Here is a 22,923-nt window from a genome sequence, read left to right as displayed (position 1 = left end):
GTAGGCAGAGAGGCAGGCAGAGAGAGAGGGAAGCAGGGTCCCCGCTGAGCAGAGAGCCCGATGCGGGGCTCGATCCCAGGACCCTGGAATCATGACCTGAGCTGAAGGCAGAGGCTTTAACCCACTGAACTACCCAGGTGCCCCTATGATTAGCTTTTTAAACATAAATTTGACTCCAACTGTTAGGTTGTTTCTACCCTTCTTCCTATTAATTCCAAACCCAAAATTTCTTTGCTGTAACCTCTCTAGGTTCTTAGTCACCTGTGTCCACTATGAAGCCACACAGACACAACTTTCCTCAGTACATTTTGAAAGTAGTTATTCCTGTTTCCCAAATCCTCTCAAAATTCTCATTCCTAGAACGTACCTCAGCTGCATACTAGGGAAACAAAGGCACTGTATACTCAATATTAATATGCAATATGTTATGTCATTGGGCCGGTGACGTTTTAGTGTACGTGCTGCCACAGCGAGCACTGGACCAATGAAGTTTTCAAGCAAAATCGTATAATAGCACAGGTTCACATCCTTAAACCCTTGGGGCCGATTGTATTTTGGAATTCAAATTGTTTTGTATTTTGGAAAAATAATTTAGAAATTTCACAAAGAATATATTAGGAACACCCCCGGGGGGGGGGGAGGATAGCACCCTGATAATCAAAAAAATCCTTGTTCTCTAGAGCTTTCTGAATTTTAAAATTGCAGATAATTTATTGGGGACCCACATTCAAACTCTCAATCCATGAGCAACTCCTGTTCTCTCTCTCTCTACTGCCACCATTCTAGCATTCTAGGCAATAATACATAATAAATGTTACCACGTGGGGAACCGGAGGAATAGAAATATGTTTCCAGAGGGTTGATGTGCAGGTGTAGGTATTCAACTGCCATTTCATTCCACCAGCAATTTCCATCTCTGAGGGCCGGGGCCACTCCATGTGCAATCTAAGAGGAGATTTATAAATCAGCCCATTTGGGAGCATGGCAAATCTACCATTTAAACATAACGTCAGGGTACAGCCCTGGAGACAATGATCATGTTTCTCAACAGGTAGGAGATATAGGAAGGAATCACAAAGCAAGGCCAAAAAAGACCATTGGCTGTTTTTTGTATATGAAATTAAGTTGTCATTACAGAACTGAAAGTTTCTACAGGGTTTTACTAGATAATGCCAAACTTAAAGCTTGAGAGTTGATAGAAAAAATTCATAAATAAAGTGATTGAGTGCATACATTTTATTCTAAACTATCTTAATAGTGTATCCGGAGAAAAAACTGGTATCGCATTCCGAGCCCCATGAGGCTATCTACCAGCTGTGTGACCTTGATTGAGTAACTTCTTTCCTTATTTGTAAAATGGGGATAAAAAGGCTTTACCTATCTGCTTTATAGAATTAAAGTTATTAGGAGAATAAATAATGCTAGATAGAAAATATATCATAAAATATGAGAATAAATAGAAAAGGAAGAAACTCTTAATGGTTCTTGTGTCTAAAAGCTCCTATTTATTCCATATTTGTCATTTGGCTTAGATAAATTTAAGTTTTATCTACATGATACACAGTTTAAAAAGTGTTAATGCTAAAAGATCCAAAACAAAAACATCAGGCCGCACTTCCCCTTCCCAAAGGTAGCCACTCTTTTCTTGATGGCATTTAATTCCATAATTCTATAAAAAATGACTATACTACTGCATCTTAATTGATAAGTTTTAGACATTATTTTCTTTGGAAGATTTATCACTCATACCATATCGTACTTCTCCTCCTACCTTTCCACATCTGCATCTTTAAAATCGTGTGTGTGTGTGTGTGTGTGTGTGTGTGTGTGTAATATATACACCTTATGTATGTATATATAAAACCACTATGGAGATTAATAGCCCTGACTCTAGAGCAAGACTGCCTAGGTTCAAATCCCACTTCAGCCCGTTAATAACTGTAAAAGGTTGAGCAAGTTCCAGAATCTCCGTGTATCAGTTCTCTCACATGTGAAATGCGGATTCATTGCATTCATTCAACAAATATCCATTAAATATCTGCTAGGTGCCAGGCGTGATTCTTCGTGCTTAAAATATATAAAACAGATGAAAGTATCTGCCTTCATGGAGCTTGTGATCTAATGGAAATAATAACTATCTCAGGTTGGAGGATATTTTTCCCGGAGACATCCCTCTGGAATTCTCTACCCTTCAGCTCCGATCTCCAGGCCAGTTGCTCTATCGGGAATTTCTCTCTACCTTGCACTTCTGTAGGGCTCTCTTTTTCCCTGGATCCCATGTGCTTCTCTCTCTTCCTTTACTTCTCTCTTTCCTTAGAGCATACACCGTAGGCGCTTCCTGAGCAAAGGTGCATGGTAGGTAACGGTTTTAGATTTTTTGAATCTGCTTTTTTTATTGGCCTTTACAGAGGAATAAGTTTTGCATTTATTTGTTCTTGTCTGCAATTTTATCAATTTGAGCTTTTATCTTTATAAATTTTATCTAATTTATTTTTTATGATTTTATATAGATTTCTTAACATAAAAACTAAATTCTTACTAATTTCTCTTTTCTAACAGTGATGAAACTTTCCTCTGAGTTTAGCTTTCAATAGTTATCAAACTATGGATTTCCTCTTTGGTGAAATGATTATATTCTTAAACTTATAAATAGTTAAGATTTTCATGCTCAACTTTTTATTTACAAGTTCCAATTTCATTAGATTATGACAGAATTTAATTTCATTAGATTATGACAGTAGCCTGTAAAATTCTTCAGTTTTTTTGTCAAGTTTTCTTTGTGACTGCTTTGAAGGAAATAAACAGTACACACTCAGGTTTATTATTTATTATGCATTATTCAAATTTGAAATCACCCATTATAATTGGATTTTTCTCAAGTTCTCCATGTGTTTCTAATATTTTTTACCTTATATATTTAAATTTATTTATTTAATCAGTGTCTTTTATCTTTGTATGATATCCTTCCTTATTCTGTTTAGGGAATTTAAACTTACATTCCACAGTGTTTGTTGTTAATATTATCACTTCTGCCTTCCTTTGGTTTCCATTGGCCTGCTTTTTGGAGGTTTTTTTGGCTGAAAATGTAGGGATTCACACACTGAAGTAACATTGATTATCTTAAGATGCTGAGGAGCTCCAACTGGTGGTTTTATTGTCTTTGTTTAATAAAATAAAAAATAAGTATTATTCATTTAATACACTCTATATAATAAAGTAAGAAAAGAACCAAAAGTACAAAAACTTTGAGAAATGCCAATATTTAAGACATGCTTAGAAAAAGAAGATCCTTCAGATGACCCATGGAGGGATTGTCAGAGGGGTAAGAGGAGAACCATGCAATACATAATACATTACACTTTAACCAAGAACTTAACCTACAAAAATTGGGATAGTATATAAAGAGTAAATTCTCTACTTTAATATTTGAAGGGAAAAAATCACATAATTTTGTAACAAATGATTCCTATATCAAATTTTAAAGTAATTATTTTCTAGTTATTCTCATGAGTCTCTTCCTCTAACATGTATATATTATTGTCTATCCTTTTTAAAATAAGAAAAACTTACCTGTTGACCGGGCTTTCTCCAAAGTTAAGATCTGTTTCATAAAAAAAGCAAATTTTACATTATTTTTGTATACTTTTTCTTAAAATACATTTATATATATATATATATTATCTAAAATATTAATTTAAAAATAGATGTTTACTTCCTACAAGGCTAGCAAGTGAGCCATCCAGATTTTTTGCTATGATTTTTCCATGTTGCTGTCTGGCTTCAACAGATTTGTGGGCTTGTGAAGGTAATGTTGGTTATAATATATTAGATAGGGAAGATAATCTGAAAATAAGAGACAAAATTAGATGAAAAACTAAACCAAATTTATACCAATAATGATATATATATATACCTCCCATTACAAACTAACAGCCCATCAAGTTCTTAGGTTAATGAGTATAAAGTCATGTAAAGTTATTCATTAAATACATTTTAATTGAGCACTTGTTAGACACAATACTAGATACTAAAGATACAGCAGTGAAGAAAAAAACATAAAAATTTCTGCCTTCATGTAGCTTACATTCCAATAGACAGAAAATAACCAAGATAAATGAAGTATATGTTAGTTTGTGATTGTGATTGTGATAAGAGACATGATCTGTCTGGCTTGTATTTTAATCAGATCACTCTGTTACGTGAAGAATGGACCATAGAGGGCGAGGGAAGAAGCTAAGAGATGATGGTAACTTGAACTAGTGTTGGCCCTGAAGATAGTGAGACGTGGTCAATGTTTAGCTATGTTTTGAAGGTGAAATCAACAGGTTTGGGGTGGAATATCAGAACTTAGTTTTACACACAGTGAGTTGTAGAACCATACTAGATAATTCAAGTAAAACCACTGGATAGACACTTGGCTATATAATTCTGGAGTCCAGGAGAAATGTCTGTAACTGGAGAGACTAATTTGGGAGTCTTTATCATGTAAACAGTATTTAAGGCCTTGAGTCTGGATGAGGTCATCTAGGCAGTGAATAAGTATATATAAAGAAGAGAAATGAGGAAAAAAACAGCAAAAAAAGTCTAAAAAAGAGCCAAGAATCATATAAGAGGAAAACCAGTAGGTGAACTAAAGAAACTGTATGAAGGAAGGGGGAATGGTGAACTAGGGGGCCTAATAAGATGAAAACCAAGTAATCAGCATCAGATCTTACAACGTGGAGCTGACCGGTGACTTTGACAAGGGTCATTTAGTGGTGTGGAGGGTAAAAAGTGCTTAAGGTAGCTTATGAGGAAACAAGGGAAATGTTAAGAGACCTTTCTTAGTAACTCTATGAACAAGCAGGCAAAATAATAAAGACACAAAGGATTTGAACAACACAATAAGAGGATACAGTTTTTCAGTGCACATAAAATTTCTATCAAAAAAAAAAAAAAGACTATGTGATGGGCCATGAAGCAAGTATCAACAAATTCCAAAGGACTAAATTTATAGAGAAGGTTCTTTGACATAGTGCAAGTAAGCCAGAATTCAGTAGCAAGAAAGATCTTTAGAAAATCCCCATATATCAACAGACACATGAAAAGATGCTCAACATCACTCATCATCAGGGAAATATAAATCAAAACTGTGATGAGAATGGTGGGAATTCAAGGGGGTGCAGCCACTCTGGAAAACTTAAAAATAGGACTATTTTCGTGTGTGGTGTAAGGAAGTGGTCCAATTTCATTTTTCTGCATGTGGCTGTCCAATTTTCCCAGCACCATTTATTGAAGAGGCTGTCTTTTTTCCATTGGACATTCTTTCCTGCTTTGTCGAAGATGAGTTGACCATAGAGTTGAGGGTCGATTTCTGGGCTCTCTATTCTGTTCCACTGGTCTATGTGTCTGTTTCTGTGCCAGTACCATGCTGTCTTGATGATGACAGCTTTGTAATAGAGCTTGAAGTCCGGAATTGTGATGCCACCAACTTTGGCTTTGTTCTTCAATATTCCTTTGGCTATTCGAGAACTATTGGGATTTCATCAAGATCAAAAGCTTTTGCACATCAAAGGAAACAGTTAACAAAACCAAAAGACAGCTGACAGAATGGGAGAAGATATTTGCAAACGACATATCAGATAAAGGGCTAGTATCCAAAATCTATAAGGAACTTAGCAAACTCAACACCCAAAGAACAAACAATCCAATCAAGAAATGGGCAGAGGACATGAACAGACATTTCTGCAAAGAAGACATCCAGATGGCCAACAGACACATGAAAAAGTGCTCCACGTCACTCGGCATCAGGGAAATACAAATCAAAACCACAATGAGATATCACCTCACACCAGTCAGAATGGCTAAAATTAACAAGTCAGGAAATGACAGATGCTGGAGAGGATGTGGAGAAAGGGGAACCCTCCTCCACTGTTGGTGGGAATGCAAGCTGGTCCAACCACTCTGGAAAACAGCATGGAGGTTCCTCAAAATGTTGAAAATAGAACTACCCTATGACCCAGCAATTGCACTACTGGGTATTTACCCTAAAGATACAAACATAGTGATCCGAAGGGGCACGTGTACCCGAATGTTTATAGCAGCAATGTCTACAATAGCCAGACTATGGAAAGAACCTAGATGTCCATCAACAGATGAATGGATCAAGAAGATGTGGTATATATACACAATGGAATACTATGCAGCCATCAAAAGAAATGAAATCTTGCCATTTGCGACGACGTGGATGGAACTAGAGCGTATCATGCTTAGTGAAATAAGTCAATCGGAGAAAGACAACTATCATATGATCTCCCTGATATGAGGACATGGAGAAGCAACATGGGGGGGTAGGGGGATAGGAGAAGAATAAATGAAACAAGATGGGATTGGGAGGGAGACAAACCATAAATGACTCTTAATCTCACAAAACAAACTGGGGGTTGCTGGGGGGAGGTGGGATTGGGAGAGGGGGAGCGGGCTATGGACATTGGGGAGGGGAGGCGAACCATAAGAGACAATGGACTCTGAAAAACAACCTGAGGGTTTTGAAGGGTCAGGGGTGGGAGGTTGGGGGAACAGGTGGTGGGTGATGGGGAGGGCACGTTTTGCATGGAGCACTGGGTGTTGTGCAAAAAGAATGAATACTGTTACGCTGAAAAAATTAATAAAAAAAAAAAATAGGACTAGCCTGTCGTCCAGTAATCTCACTACTGGGTATTTAGCCCCAAAATACAAAAACACTAATGCAAAGAGATATGTGCATCCCTACGTTTATAGCAGCATTATTGACCATAGCCAAATCACGGAAATGGTCCAAGTGTCCAATGATAGATGAATGGATGAACAAGATGTGGTATATATACACAATGAAATATTACTTAGCCATCAAAAAGAATAAAGTCTTACCACTTGCAATGACATGGAAGGAGCTTCAAGCATATTATGCTAAGCAAAATAAGTCAGTCAAAGAAAGACAAATAGCATATGATTTCACTCATATGTGGAATTCAAGAAACAAAACAAACGATCATGGGCAGGGGGTGGGGAGAGAGAGACAAAATAGACTCTTAACTATGGAGAATACACTGATGGTCACCAGAGGGGAGGGGGGTGAGGGCATGGGTGAAACAGGTGATGGGGATGAAGGAGGGCACTTGTCCGGAGGAGCACTGAGTGACGTATGGAAGTGTTGAATCGATGTATTGTACACTTGGAACTAATAGAACACTGTGTGTTCACTATACTGGAATTAAAATAAAAGATAAAAAGATCCCCATTCCCCATATACGTGAAAATTTAAAGTGCACTTCTAAGTAACACATGGATCAAGCCCTGTTCTCAGCGCTCTACAAGTATGGATTCATTTATCCTGACAGCGACCTGACGAGGAGCAGAAAGCTGAGGCACAGAGAGGTCAAGTGGTTCCAAAAAAACAGTCACGCCATCCATGAATGATAGAGTTTGAACCAAGCACTCCGGTTTCATGGCAGGTGCTTTTAAATCAGTGATTTAAGAAAAAAACTGGTTTCAGCGGGTCATGGGATTGTCAACAGAATTGGTTCAAGCAATGCAAGTGAGGGTTAACCCTAACCCACAGGCCCTTATAACGGCATAGTAGTAGCGCCCCAGTCCTCTGACACTTGGCGTGGAATTCACGTTCACATGAGGCTGAATCCACTGCTTGTCAAATACTGTATTTACCCTTCCGGTCATATCTGCTGTAAGCACTGATGATTCCCAAAGCACAGCAACCGAGAAAAGTAGTCATGCTTTTGGAAACAAAGAAAACGTGCCACTTTGGCTTTAATACGGGTTTACTCAAAGGACTTACGTTCCTCAAAGTTTTGGTCAAACTCACCCATTGAAAATGCAGAAGGTGTGTCCATTGAGCATATATGTACAAAAGAAAAAAGTAAAAACATTTAAAACAGATACAATTTAAGTCTTCAAGTTAGATTAAGAACAAACTTTAATTCAAGCCCTTGTAAACCCAATGGTAATATAACATTATTATGTGGATTTGCGACTAAAGGATCCGTTGACATCACTGAAACCCAGACCCCCATTAAAAAACATAGTATGACTGATTGTGAGCTGTCAGGAAACGTGTAACAAGTCGCTCTCCAAGAAAAACTAAAGGCCTGCCTCACAGTATTTTTCCATTTCTGTGGTGTAAATACTTTCGTCATGGTAAATTGCAAGTTATCGATGTGACATTCACTAGCTTGCAAAACTCCTGAAAATTCAGCACACTATGGAGTACGAGGCAAACTAACCTTAAGAGGTAACAAAGGACTTCCATGTTAAGCATAACAAAGTATCACACTCTATGTGTTCACGTGTTTCTTTGTTAAATTTATCTTTTAATTAGTAATTATTTGCAAGTGTGAAATTCAAAGTTACAAAATGGTGTACAGTGAGGACTCCCACCCATCCTGTTCCATGAACCACCAGGTTCTTCTTGGAGGCAGGGCATTTTAGTAATTTTTTTCTATATCTTTCCACAAGTACTCTTTAAGAAATCATACAAGCATATATATTCTTTTTTCTGTTTTTAAAAACAAAGTTGGGAGCATAGTACACTTTGTTTCACACCTTGCTCATTTTCCATTTAACAATATATCTGGGAGAGCATTCCATTTCACTACCTAAAAACAAGGATAGTCATTCTGCTCTCCAACATTGTAACAAATATCCCTGTTCATACATCATTTCACAACCCCAAATATATCCATTAGATCCTTCTTATAAAGGAAATCACTAGGTCAAAGACTGCTTCAGGAAGAGGCAGCAGATACAGTAGGTGGTTAGGCAGTGAAGAATTAAAGACTCTAATCCTGCTTTCAGAGAGTATGGACATAATCATACAGTCGAGTTCTGTTACCTGCAAACCAAGCTCTGCTTGCTGAAGCTTTCACAACTGCATTATTTGGTATAGAGGGAATCAGTGCATGCTGGAGACTTAAAAGATTACAAGAAAAATGAGATATGCAGGAGAATAAGTAGAATAACATATATCCTACCCAGCTGAGTCTACCTATCTTTAAGTCAACCGTTTACCCATCCATTAATCCATCCGTCCGACTACACACTAACTCTACATCTATCTGTGATAAAGAAAAGAAACAGTCAACAGACCTGTTGTCTAATAGAACATGATAATGTAAGTCCATTATAATCAATACAACCTAAACAATGGAATGAATGAATAAGCCTTATAGAACTTTAGAACAACTGAAAAGTAAAAAAGGAAGAAGGAGAAAAGAAAGAAAAAGAAAATTGAAACCAACCATAATTTTTCTACTCAGAAATAGTTCACATGAACATTTTGAAGTGATATACCTCAAAATTTGTATTATTTAACTTGTGTGTATATCTGTGTGTACATATATCTGTGTAACACACAGACCTTGAATGGTACTGTGCACACTGTTCTGTAGATAAATATTAAATATTCGTCTACAGCAGTTGTTCCCACTAGAGGAGCTTGTAAGAGAAGAAATCAAATTCTTCAAAAGAAGGTTTATTCCAGTCCCAACTTCTGACTTCGAGAATCACTCAGCATAATAAAAGATGTTCCCTTGGAAAGCATATTACCCCCGTGGAGAGAATGGGATCCCAAAAAACAGTAAAACCTCTCTTCCATACTATCATCAAAAATGTGTTCCAGCATGTTCAAGCCCATTATTTACTTAGTCACTTTCAGATTGTTAAAATTAGTGAAATCATTTAGAGAGAAACAAATTAATCTAAATTAAGACATTTATTAACTTACCTGTAAGGAGGCAAACTGTCATTTCTCTCTTCCAAAGAAGCTAAATGTTGTTTTAGTGCTTCAAGTAAACTTTTGGGCGCCTGAAGATAAAATTATTGTGAAAGACATATTTTCTGAGAGTTCGTAGCGTATCCATACACTCTTACGTCATAAAAAGGTTCTGAACAAAAATGAAGACACCTATGTAGCAAAGGCATTAAGGGTACATACAGGCAACCTTCAGACAGTGTGGGGTTAGGGGTTTGGGGCACACACCCTCGTGCAGTGGCAAATTCATGTGCAACTTTTGACTCCCCCGTAACTTAGGCACTGATAGCCTAGTCTGGACTGGGAAGTTTTACCAATCACATAACCTATCTATCAACACGGATTTTCTATGTTATATGCATTATCCGCTGTGTTCTTCCAACAATACCTAACTTTTTCGTCGTTTTTTCAGTATTTGTAGGCTACACAGTTCATCGGTGAGTTTTTTCAAACTGTTGCAAATCTCCAAAACATTTCTCAATATATTTCTTGAAAAATCTCCACGTATAAATGGCCTGCATAGTTCAAACCCATGTTTTTCAAGGGTCAGCTGCGAATGCTACAGATAAATTCATTACGAAAAGCAGCATCTTGATATCAAATCAGATTTTCAAACTATGCTTTCATGTACTTTTTTTATATATATATATATATTTTTTTAAGATTTTTATTTATTTATTTGACAGCGAGAGAAAGAGAGAAAGAGAGAGAGAGAGAGATCACAAGCAGGCAGAGAGGCAGGCAGAGAAAGAAAGGGGGAAGCAGGCTCCCCGCTGAGCAGAGAGCCTGATGTGGGGCTCGATCCCAGGACCCTGAGACCATGACCTGAGCCGAAGGCAGAGGCTTTAACCCACTGAGCCACCCAGGCGTCCCTCATTCATTATTTTTTACTCGTTCATGAATCACCAGGTTTTCTTTCTTTCTCTCTCTGTTTCCATGAGCAAAAACAATCTAGCCTGGGGCTTTCTGACCTGGGAAGCTCCATTCTACAGGTCTGGGGGAGCAGAAATATCAAGTAATCACATGAATAAATGCAAAAATCAAAGTTCTGAAGAGTACTACGAAAGAGGGGTACATTATATTCAGATAGTGTTAAGGTCGGCCATCTGATCATGTCAGGGAGGTCAGGGAAGCAAGTCCTCCCAAAGAAAACAACAGGTGAGTTGTCATCTGAAGGAAATCCGGAGCCTAAGTAAGATAGTTAAAGAACGAGAACTGCAGGTAGGAGAACAACATGTGCAAAGGCCCTGGCAAGGGCATGTGGCACAAACTAAGATTAGAGATGCACTTTGTTGCTAGAGCAGAGAGCAGCGGGAAATGTGCAGGACATGAAGCTGGATAGCAGGTAAGGATTCAACAATGCAGAACCTTCCATTAGAGGCTATGTGGGTGACTGTAGACTTTCTTTTAAGAATACTGGGTGGGGGCACCTGGGTGGCTTAGTGGGTTAAGCTGCTGCCTTTAGCTCAGGTCATGATCTCAGGGTCCTGGTACTGAGCCTTGCATCGGGCTCTCTGCTCAGCGGGGAGCCTGCTTCCTCCTCTCTCTCTGCCTGCCTCTCTGCCTACTTGTGATCTCTCTCTGTCAAATAAATAGATAAAATCTTTAAAAAAAGAATACTGGGTGACCAGGGGACACCTGGGTGGCTCAGTCAGTGAAGCATCTATCTTTGGCTCAGGTCACGCTCCCACGGTCCTGGGATCGAGCCCCGCATCGGGCTCCCTGCTTGGCAGGGAATCTGCTTCTCCCTCTCCCTCTGCCTGCTGTTCCCCCTGCTTGTACGCTGTCAAATAAATAAATAAAATCTTAAAAAAAAAAAAGAAGAAGGGGCGCCTGGGTGGCTCAGTGGGTTAAAGTCTCTGCCTTCGGCTCAGGCTCAGGTCATGATCCCAGGGTCCTGGGATGGAGCCCCACATCAGGCTCTCTGCTCCGTGGGGAGCCTGCTTCCTCCTCTCTCTCTGTCTGCCTCTCTGCCTACTTGTGATTTCTCTCTGTCAAATAAATAAAATATTTAAAAAGAAAAAAGAAAAAGAAAAAAAAATACGTAGCCCAGCAGAAATCTGCTCAGAGGGATTTTCCTATTGGACCAAATATGGGAACCAGGGCAAGACCTGCCCAGAAATGTCTGTTAACAATGTGGGCATCCTGGGTAGGTAAGACATGCAAGAAGGGACAATGCGACACCCAAAAATGATCGGGGACAGCCAGTTTCATTACGTCCAACACACGTTTGCCAGAGGGATAGAATATTTCTGGTTCATTCACTCAGTCATTGAACAAAAATAAAACAACATAACCAGCAAAGAATAACTAAAATAACAAACTAAAGAGTTAGCCGTAAATTCGAACAATGTTTGCTGCAAAGAATGTTTTTTTTTTTCTGCGTTGTTTTCGGACATTCCGCAGCAGCTGTGAATCTGTGACAAAGCGGCCGCCCGGGGTCACCGGACGACATCAGCAGGACACCGCGGGGGACTCCGAGAACTTAGGACCCGCCGAGGCGCTTCCCATCCAAGCCCAGAGACCTCGTCGGCGAGGCACAGGGTGACCCTCCAGCCACCGAAAGCTCAGCAACGCCGCGGTCGAGTGAGGAAACGCATCCAGGTGGACGTTGGCGCGGAGCCCCCCGGTAGGTCTCCGGGCTCTGGGTCCCGGGCGCTCTGATGAGGGACGCGGCCCGGACACGGGGGTGCGCGCGGCGCGGGGACGCGAGTCCCACCAGGCTGCGAGCGGCCCCGGACACCAGACGCCGTGGACATCAGCGCAGCGAGGGCTAACCCTGACCCTTTCCAGAAAACCCCAGGGCCCCGGGCGAGCCTGATGACGGGGCGCGGCACCCGACCGCCAGGCGCCCCTCCACGAACGCCCGCGGCCTGAGACCCACCACGTGGGCCGCCTTCGGCAGGCGAGATCCCGTCTGCGCCGCCGTCACCCAGACATTCTCACTCGCTCTGCGTATCTGACTCCTCCTCCGGGAAGCCGCCAGTGACTCCTCTCGGCAGCGGGCTCGGTGTCTGTGCGCGGCCCCCCCGCCCCCCGCACCTCCTTGCACACGAAGGAACGCGTGTGCGCTGCGTGCGCTCCAGGCCTCTCGAGAAACTCCGCCTCTGCCCGCCGACCGAACGCTTATCGCACCTTTCACCATCCTGTCCGCCCTCCTGCAGGCCCGGCGGCGGCCACACTGTTCTGGATCCAATGTCCTACAGCTGCGGATGGGACCTCAACCTCCATCTCCAGCCTCTCTCTCTTCATAGGACGACCGCCTGGAACACGTACTGTCTGAGCACTTCACCTTCACCCGGTCCCAAGCAAGCCCTAACTGACGGGATTGGGGGGGGGGGGGAGATGGCCTTGCAAGTCCTGAGTCTCTGGGCTATGGTAGTTCCGGGCCTAGAGGCCAAGAGTACGTGGGGGAAGGACCCGATGCGGCATGTGCCTTGCGGGGTGGAGAGCTCTGCATCTTGAAGAGCCTCCACCGGCCCTCCAGGCAAAATAGTAAATAAAAACACATCACCTGGGGCGCCTGGGGTGCTCAGTGGGTTAAGCCTCTGCCTTCGGCTCAGGTCATGATCTCAGGGTCCTGGGATCGAGCCCCGCATCGTCCAGCAGGGAGCCTGCTTCCTCCTCTCTCTCTCTCTGCCTGCCTCTCTGCCTACTTGTGACCTCTCCCTCTCTCTGTCAAATAAATAAATAAAATCTTAAACAGAACAAAACAAAACCAAAACAAAAAACCGCATCACCTTCCAGGAGGATGGCACAATTGGTGCAATCCTAAAGACAAAAAGGAGGCAAGGATGATGGTCCCCGTCACATCTCCATGTAATTCACCATTATGGCCCCCAAACCAGTCAGACCCTGGAGAAGGAGAAACTACAGTACAATCAGTCAGGTACGAATCCAACTGTAGCCGCATGCGAGGCACAAGAGAGCCCCTGGAACTCAGATACATGTGTGAAGTTTTGGCTTCCAAGTGTAAATCACAAGGAGTTTGTGGGCATGGAACGGACAACAGGACACATTAACAATTGTGACCCAGGCTGTGTTAACTCTCTCAACATTCTGTCATATGCTGGTCAGAAGAAGTCTAGATCATCTGGTTGTCCCTCAGAAAACCACACTGATCTTCGTATATCTGTGATGTCACGCTAACTGGATCAGATGAGCAGGAAGTGGTTCGAAAAGCTATCTGTGTTCCAGAAGGTAGGAGATAAACCTACAAAGATTCAGGGACTTTCTACTTGAGTAACACATTTAGGGTTCGAGGAGCCAGGTGCTTACCGGGCAATTCCATCCAAAATAGAAGATAACGTAATACACATTTTGCACCTCCCACCGTCGAAAAGGAAACGCAACTCTGAGTTCCGGAGACGGCAGCTTCCCACACCAGGGCAAGAATGCTTTGACGCATGTCCCAGATGACCTAGAAGCCTGCCACCTTAGTTTGGGGCCCAAAGCAGGAAAGGGCTCCCTGGAGGGGGCCCAGGCCAGGCCAGCAGCCCTGCTGTTCAAGCCCTGTGGTACATGTGGGACAGAGCACAAGCCAGTCCGAAAGGCACAAGCAGGCTGCGTGAGCCCCTTGCCAGACCTTCATCTCAGCCACACCTCGACCTCATATCCCACCCATTGCCAGGGACAGATTCCTGATGAGCAGCTCCTAGGGAAGGAAAAAGCCCAAGCTCATTTGATTCTCACAAGACTGCTATGAGAAAGACAACAGAATTATACCCATTTTACAGTTGCATAAGTGAGCCACAGAGAATGGAAATGAGTTGCCTAAGATCCCAAATATTCTGCTGTTTCCACTAATCAGTTCTGCCCATTTAAAGAGCATGGGCTGGTTGTTAGACTATGAGTCACCATTTAACACTCAGCAGGGAATGGCCTCTTCTCCAGAACCAACATCTCAAAGACCTCTTCATATATACATACGTATGTGTGTGTGTGTGTCAGTCATGAGGAAATGAAAATACATACGTTAATTTATGGCAAAGGATGGAGTCTCAGATGACAATTAATATAATAAACACATAGACCTAATGACAAAAAAAGTCATTTAAACACATAGGAAAGACACACTGACCTGTGTAAGATATGGGATGTCGTTCCGGTCAATTCCAACTTGCTGAATTCACAAGCGAGGGGGGAGTCCACATTACAACAGGGAGTGGCAACAAAGAAAAGTAACTGTGAGACCGACGTGCACACAAAAGAGCATTCTTGCTGGGCTAGTACCTAGTCGGTCAGGAAAAACCTGTCAAGCAAAGGTATGCCTTGTACACTGAAGCCCCAACTTAGAGTCACCCTAAGGCTAACCCTGGAGAGAGAACACTTGTCAGATACTGCATCTTCGCTGTTCTGGAAAGAGCCAAGTTGTTCTGCTTTGAGTAATGTGTCGTGTTTTGTTTTTGTTGTGTTCTGTTGTGTTTGCTTTGGTTTTCAGAAGTTCAATGTATTTATCCTGCTTGGGTTCTTCCGAGTGTCGGGGGAAATGTGGGGTCACCTCGTGTGTTCCCTTCTTCAGCTGATAACAGACCTGTGCTACCTACTGTCCACTGTCTGGAAAGAAGTGTCATATGAGGCCCAGTTTCTGGTGGGAGGACACACTTGGCAACAGTTATCTTCACAGCTACAAGCACAAATCCTTGAACTACTTGATTTTAGTGTATAGTCTTACTGTTTACAATATAGTTAAAAATACTAACAAATTCCGTGTGTTTGTGCCATGGGGGCAGGGGTGGTATAGTTACGGCAGCTCCTAAACTGATACAGAAAACAACAGAAGAGCCTGGGATAGAAATCGATTTCCGTACCTCAGCAACTTTCAGGAACTGTGCCAGTTTGGCTGTTCTTTCAAGGAACTTGATGTAAATATCCAAACTCTCCTTGCATTGGTTTTTCCTCATATCAAAATATTTGTCTAAAAATTTAAAAAAAATCACCATGAAGGAGCCAATATCTCAGCGATTTTCCAGTTTCACTCCATTCTCATAATTTTAATTTCAGCTGAATCTGTATATGATTTTAACTTGCTCAAAACAATCATAGATTTAAGCCAGTTATTTCCTGTCTTAGCAAGCAACAAGACTGCTCGACCCATCTAATCAACAGGTTTTTATGAAGTACCACATGCCAAACAGTGATGCTGGGAAGATATCCAGAATTTAATAGCATATCCAGAGACTTTGGTTTAGTTTAATCTTATTGACTAACATAAAGATCTGAAGATTTTGAGGGAAGGGGCTATGTATCCTTCTCTTTCATAACTCTACAAACGTACTAGACACTCCTCCGGTGTAAGAAATACCCCCAGTTCTCATCAGTGAAGCTCGGAGAACACTCACTATGAAATGAATCATTCATGAGGGCTAAATGAGGACAGAAATTTCCCAGAAATATCAATTAGCATTTATACCAAAAAAATACACAGCTCAGTGGCTAATTAGTCAAGGAATTTTAATCCAAAAAAGAAATATAATGTCTCATTATTTTTAAATATATATGACCTTAAAGGGTTCCTCCATTTTGTATCTATCACGAAAGTCGTCTACATTAGTCTACACGTAGAGATAAAAGGTTTTGACCAGTCTATTTTTTAAGCAATGTTCATTCTTTAGCCTACCTAGCAGATTAAGGATCCCCTCATTATAGGCTGCGAAGAGGCGAAGAGAATCCTTAAAGAGAAGCATGAAAGCAGCATGTATTATGCCATTGGTTAGCTCATCAGGATTTGCCTGGAAATTAAACAAAAGAGTTTAAAACAATTCCACCTCCCACTTACTGCCAAACAGTGTCCTTGGCCTGTGTGTTTAAAAAGGATACATAAAGCTCTTACATTAAAATTAAGAAGAGCATCAAACTGCGTTTGAATGACTGGAAGAGTGTTTAGCAGCTGCTTTGTATCCATAGTTCTCATCGTACCGTCCGTCCTATGAAAGAGAAAAGACCTTCATGGTGTCAGTAATTAGGAGTTTAAGAAGCACTGCGACATCAGCATCTTAAAATAAAGCTGTGTTTTTGGTCAACTCCGTATTTCTGCCAACGAGCCAGTGGTATTTACTGACCCTCTCTTGGTTTTGGTGACGTCGGATGCAATCAGTCTGTATGCAAGAGACTTCTCATTCAAGTACCTGCTGTATCGTCTGATGAAGGTTGACATGGTGTAGCCTAAACAGGAATGACAAGTCATTATTTCCAGTTTAAGCAACACGAACCGTTTACAGTAATTTACGTAAATTACGTAAATGCAAAGAGCTATCGTTTCACTTCCACCCACACACCTCAACACATCTTCCAAGCACAAAAGCTGAAGCTTGTACCTAAAGATGATTGCTCATCTCCTCAAGGCCTCGCAACCACCTTGGGGGCTCGTGGTGACATTCGTGAATAGAGGAAATAACTGCCACAGAAACTATCCTAAGTTCTTACCACTTTCCCGAAACTCCCCAGCCCACTCTCACCTTCCCTCCGCAACCCTCCCATGTTTTAACCAGGCATGGTTTTCAAAACAGAGCTTCCCCCTCCTTGCCACATGGAATATTTCCATCAAAGAATCATCTTACCTTCTATGACACTTTTATCCAGGAAGTTGTGTAAAGTAAACAAAGAGTTTCTAGATGCAAGATGTTGGATAAAACGCTGTCAAATGTGCCAAATTATAAAGTTAGCTTCTGTCCACAAATAGAGCTCTTTAATGAGTTTATCACTGTGAATGCATAGTTAACATAATTCTATCATATAGCTTCTATTTCCAGAGCATTGATTAATAATTAATAATATAAATCTTTACAGTGTATTTTCTTTATCGTTTCAGATCTATTTGTCCCAGTATTTTTAAATTTACATAAATAATATTATATCTAAATGTCATTCTGCAACTTACTTTCTCTATTAGCATTCTTTTTGAGATCTAGCCTCATCAGTATACATTATATAGTACTTCATTATACATATGCACCTCGTTTTAGTGATCTGTTCTGTACTGATGGAAATTTCTGTGATTTCTACTTTTTAGTTATTATAAATATGCTATGAGAAGTGGATTTGCTGGGTCACTGGGCTTGGCATTTTCAATTTTACTAAACATGTCTCAATGTTCTCCTCTCCCCAGTCATAAATTCCATATCATCCACAGGGTACGTGAGTTCTCATTTCCTCGAGACCTTCCAACTCTTCATACTGGCATGCATTTTAAATTTTGTTTATCTGAGCACGTTCAGATGCTTTTCAGCCATTCTGGTTTCCTTTTCTATGAATTCTCTGTTCACTTGTCTTGTGCACTATTCCACTATACTGCTTTTTTTCTTACTGATCACGAATCCTGAATATTCATCTTTTTTCTTTAATATTTCTGTCCAAAATATCTTATTCCAACTTTATGGTGTCTTCCCTACTCAAATGTCATAAGCATGTTCTCCTACATTTTCTTCAATTTTAAAACTTAGCTTTTTGCACTTACAGGAGTTTCATTCGTGTGGAACTTAATTTTGCATGTTGGGGGAAGATTAAGAGGTCATTCTATTTTTTCCAAAAGATGTTATTTCTCCCAAAAGGCTTTATTTTATTGTATCGTATTTAAAATCTAGTTAGTTAACATACAGTGCAACATTGGCTTCTGGAGTAGAATTCAGTGATCCGTCACTCACAGACAACACCCAGTGCTCAACACCAGTGCCCTTAGTTCCCACCACCCATCTAGCCCATCCCCCCACCCACCTCCCTCCATCAACCCTCAGTTTGTTCTCTAACGTTAAGAGTCTCTTATGGGGGTGCCCGGGTGGCTCAGTGGGTTAAAGCCTCTGCCTTTGGCTCGGGTCATGATCTCAGGGTCCTGGGATCGAGCCTGCATTGGGCTCTCTGCTCAGTGGGGAGCCTGCTTCCTCCTCTCTCCCTCTGCCTGCCTCTCTGCCTACTTGTGATCTCTGCCTGTCAAATAAATAAAATCTTTCAAAAAAAAAAATAAAGAGTCTCTTATGGTTTGTCCCCCCACCTTTTTCTAATTCCTAATTTTTTAACGCAAAGCTTACTGAGACAAAATGTTAGAGTAGAATAAATAATTTGATGTTAAAGAACATTTCAGTTCTGTAAAATACAAAGAGTGTATGTGGGGACAAGTGGACAAGTAATAACGTAATCCACTCAGGCACCTGGTTTCTCCTGGTAAAGTAAAGCAATACACATTTGAGGGTTTCCTCTCTTTCGTCTAAAGAGTCCAAGGAAGTGAGAGAGATGTCCACTCTATCAGCCATTTCTTACCTAGTGGCTGAAATCGTGTACCTCCAATACTGATTGCCAAGATACACTCCTCAGTAAAAATGCAAAAATCAGCCTTTTAGAACCTACTGCTGTTCACTTCCCCCATTTGTCACAAAGTAACAGATAATAAGCCCTGACATGCCGAGAATATTCTGCAGTTGCGCATGGACAGTCCTCCACACGAGAAGGAAGGAAAGGATGACCAGGTGAAGACCCGCGCCCTCACCTCGTTTCCGTGCACCATAAGGTGATGTACAGTGACCAGGGCTTTGAACACTACCACCCAGCTGCCGTTCCCGGTTTTCGCAGAAAGAACATCAGCCAAATGATCCACGCTCATGTTTGTTCCATTTATGTACTGAATGAGGTCTGAAGGAGGGACAGTGGCCAGTATTAAAACACAAATGAGAAATAAATTTTAAAATCAAAATTGGTAACTTTAACTTAAATACAGAGCAATCAAATGTCAGAAATGACAAAGGGAATAATCCAAAACATTTTCTCCGTTACAGGTGTTACAATTTGTACTGACGTACTGATGACCTGATCGTTAACGACACCTGATAGTTAATGACCCCCTACGCTATTGTCCTGTATACTTGGTGGGGGTAGGGCCTGTGTCCATTTTGGACACCAGGTGTCCCTGAGACCCAGGGCAATACTGGCATACAATGAGTTACGGTAAACAGTTGTTCGGTGAATGACTAGGACTCAAGAAGGTGACATACACACTGTCATACGGGTAGTTAAGTGGCAGGGCTGGTATTTGACATCAGACTCTTTTGACCAAGATGTGGACCATTGTGTCATCCTGCCTCCCTCAAGAAAAGTGTCATTACATGAAGGTTCAGCACTTCAGGCGCTTTCCTTGTAGTGCCACCCCATGGCTGTCCCTTTGCTTGCATCCTTTAACCTTTTGTTGCTTCTTCTTTTAAAAAAATTTTAAGTAAACTCTGCCCCCAACGTGGGGCTCAAACTCACCACCCCAAGATCAAGAGTCACATGCTCTACCGACCGAGGCAGCCACGTGCCCCAATTGCTAACTTTCGTAATTGCATTTTTTCCATTGTTGTAGACTTCATCCCCGGCACTTGTTAATCAGCATGTTCACGTACTGAGGAGGGTGTTTAGCAAATATGCTAGTGAAGCCCTAGGCTGACCTTAACCTAGATCCATTCACTGAAGTGTACATACACTACGTGCCAGTGGCTCGGCTTCTGTCATGGTTTTCCTCTAAGTCAGCTTCCTTCCTCTGTCTGGTTAGTTTCCTTTGCAAGTTTGTCGTTTCCACTTTTCCACTATTTCAGCCTTTGGGCTGAACCCTTGGCATATCATGGTACTGAGTCAAGTGTTCCCTTTGGTTCCATACATCATTCATGTAGCTAACTGTTGTTCAAGACCAAAAGGTCTCGGGAAGCCAATTTTGGTATATGCTAAATCAGTGGAAAGCTTTTAAGCAAAATACCGAAACAAGGAGGGGATCGTAAGAGTGAGTTGGCTATGAAGTTTTCAAAAGCGGTGGGATTGATGTGTACAGGCAAAATCACCTACTGTTTATAGAGTCGTTGCTTGATGTGAACCCAAACAGCCTGAGAGTCTATTCTGCCTTCGAGCAACGGATAACTTCAAGAATCAAAATTCTGTCCCCTGGAAACATTCCAGGAGCGCAAAAAATGTTGTTGGACATTGCAAAGCCTATTTGTTGAGCTTAGGTTAAGACTTTTCCTTCCTTTACTTCACAAGACCTGCTGGATGTCATGATTCGTAAGGGGTCTGGGCTGGACTTGGAAATGAGACTCTTTTCCGAAGGCTGGGTTTTTACTCCACCACTTCGTGTGTCCTAAATTCTCGGAATAACTTGTCAATAGTTCCGAGTCTGGACTTAAAAAGACCAGCGGTTCTCTTCCAGGCTCCCTCCCAAGATGAGTAGGGGTGAGAATTCAATCTCCTGTCAATGCTGCTGCAGGAAAAAGAGGCTTGGGGGCGGGGGCGGGGGGGCGGGGGTACCGGCCTCAGAGGCGCCCCGGCCTCCTACTCACCCGCCAGGTGTTTGGCCTCGGGTTCCATAGGCTCATCGGTGGTCGCCCTGAGGGCAGCCCTGGACGCAGACGACCCCATGGGTACGTCGCGGACCGCCAGCCACAAGGGTGATGGCCCCGGAGTCTGGTCCCTCCTCTTCCGGACCGGCGGACTGAGCAAGGGTGGCACCTCGGGCAACAGGTGGAGCCCCCCGAGGTGACGGAAGAAAGGCCGCGCCATTGTGAGGTGGAATTTGAAGCCGCGAGGCGCCCGGGTGTCGGCCAGAGCGCGGCGGGGGCGCAGGCCACCAAGCGGGTCCCAAGACGGGATTGAGCTTGGGCGCGGCACCTCCAGAGGAGCGAGGGCAGATCCTTCATAATATTCAATAACAAAATAGAAAGTCCCATCGATTGAATATTATGAAGAAGGGGGACAAGGCGGAAGTTCTGCAGATCTTCGGGTTTGGGGAAGTTCACCTGTTGTGGGGGCTGTTTCCTGCCCACATAGAACCGTAGACTTGTCCCTACTACCCCTGGGTTATCCTTTTAATGTCCGTGGAATCTGTAGTGATGTTGTTCCTTACGTTGCTGAGTCTTCTCTCTCCTGATCTGCTCAGAGAACCAGCTTTTGGTCTCATTGGTTTTCATGTCATTGATTTCTACTCTTTACTATTTCCTTTTCTTCTACTTGCTTTTCATTTATTTTGCTCTTCATCTGGTTTCTTACAGTAGGTTAGATAACTTATTTAGGTTTCCTCTTCTATTATAATAAAAGCATTTAGACTTAAGTACTGCTTTTCCTGTCAAAGAACATATTGCTTATGATTTCAGTCTTTTAAACTGTGTTGAGATTTATTTTATGACCTTTATCAAGGTCATTGTCTGTGTACCCTTGAAAAGATGCATGTTTTTCTACTATTCAGTGCAATGTTCCAATTAAATATGTAGTATAGTTCCTAATATTGTATCACAAGTGACTAAAACGGTTCATTTTTATTCGTGGAGGCTTCCCCTTCCCCCACCATGCTTAAAATTCGAGAGTTTAGCCTGAAATCCTTTCAGTTTGCCTCTTCAGGCATGGAACCACCACCTTTTATTTTTTTTAAATTAACGTATAATGTATTATTTGCCCCAGGGGTACAGGTCTGTGAATCATCAGTCTTACACAATTCACAGCACTCACTGTAGCATGTACCCTCCCCAATGTCCATAACCCAACACTCTCTCCCTATTCCCCCACCCCCAGCAACACTCTGTTTGTTTCCTGAGATTGAGAGTCTCTTATGGCTTGTCTTCCTCCCGATCCCATCTTGTTTCATTTTTCCCCCCAAAACCCCTGCCTTACCTCTCAAATTGCTCATATCAGAGAGATCATATGATAATTGTATTTCTCTGCCTGACTTATTTCACTCAGCATAATACCCTCTAGTTCCATCCATGTCATTGCAAATGGCAAGATTTCAGGAGGGTTTGATGGCTGCATTATATATATCTGTTGATGGACATCTAGGGTCTTTCCATAGTTTGGCTATTGTGGACGTTGCTGCTATAAACACTGGGGTGCACGTGCCCCTTCAGATCACTGCATTTGTATCTTTAGGGTAAATACCCAGTCGTTCAATTCAGCAATTGGGGTAGCTCTGTTTTCAACTTTTTGAGGAACCTCCATGCTGTTTTCCAGAGGGAACCACTGCCTCTTGAAATGGGTGATATCAGGTACCCAGTACTCTCAGGTTAGAAAAATAATTTCTAAGGGCCATAACTCTATCAGTGCAAACAGTTCAGAAGGTGATGGAGAGAGATGTTGAAGATGTCTATTTGATTTCATATTTGTGCAAATGGTTGTTCAATTCACTGAGGTAAGAAACA

At 41.8% G+C, this 22,923-nt stretch overlaps 1 protein-coding gene across 1 annotated transcript; it reads right to left on the bottom strand.

Moving 5' to 3' along the window:
* Positions 1 to 8,755: 8,755 nt before the first annotated feature.
* On the bottom strand, positions 8,756 to 22,130 carry LOC123935211 (phosphatidylinositol-binding clathrin assembly protein-like). The gene is made up of 10 exons (XM_045995777.1): positions 21,076 to 22,130; positions 19,263 to 19,405; positions 17,344 to 17,419; positions 16,846 to 16,948; positions 16,617 to 16,710; positions 16,404 to 16,515; positions 15,595 to 15,701; positions 14,865 to 14,906; positions 9,758 to 9,837; positions 8,756 to 8,943 (listed from the first exon to the last, which is right to left on the bottom strand). The coding sequence occupies exons 1-10, from the start codon at positions 21,293 to 21,295 to the stop codon at positions 8,826 to 8,828; spliced, it is 1,095 nt and encodes a 364-aa protein (XP_045851733.1). The 5' UTR covers positions 21,296 to 22,130; the 3' UTR covers positions 8,756 to 8,825.
* Between the last annotated feature and the right edge of the window lie 793 nt (positions 22,131 to 22,923).

Source organism: Meles meles, chromosome X (genome assembly GCF_922984935.1).
Source record: "Meles meles chromosome X, mMelMel3.1 paternal haplotype, whole genome shotgun sequence".
NCBI classification, from domain to species: Eukaryota; Metazoa; Chordata; class Mammalia; order Carnivora; family Mustelidae; genus Meles; species Meles meles.
The sequence above is the reverse complement of the archived record's forward strand: the minus strand, read 5'-3'. Positions and strand labels throughout refer to the sequence as shown.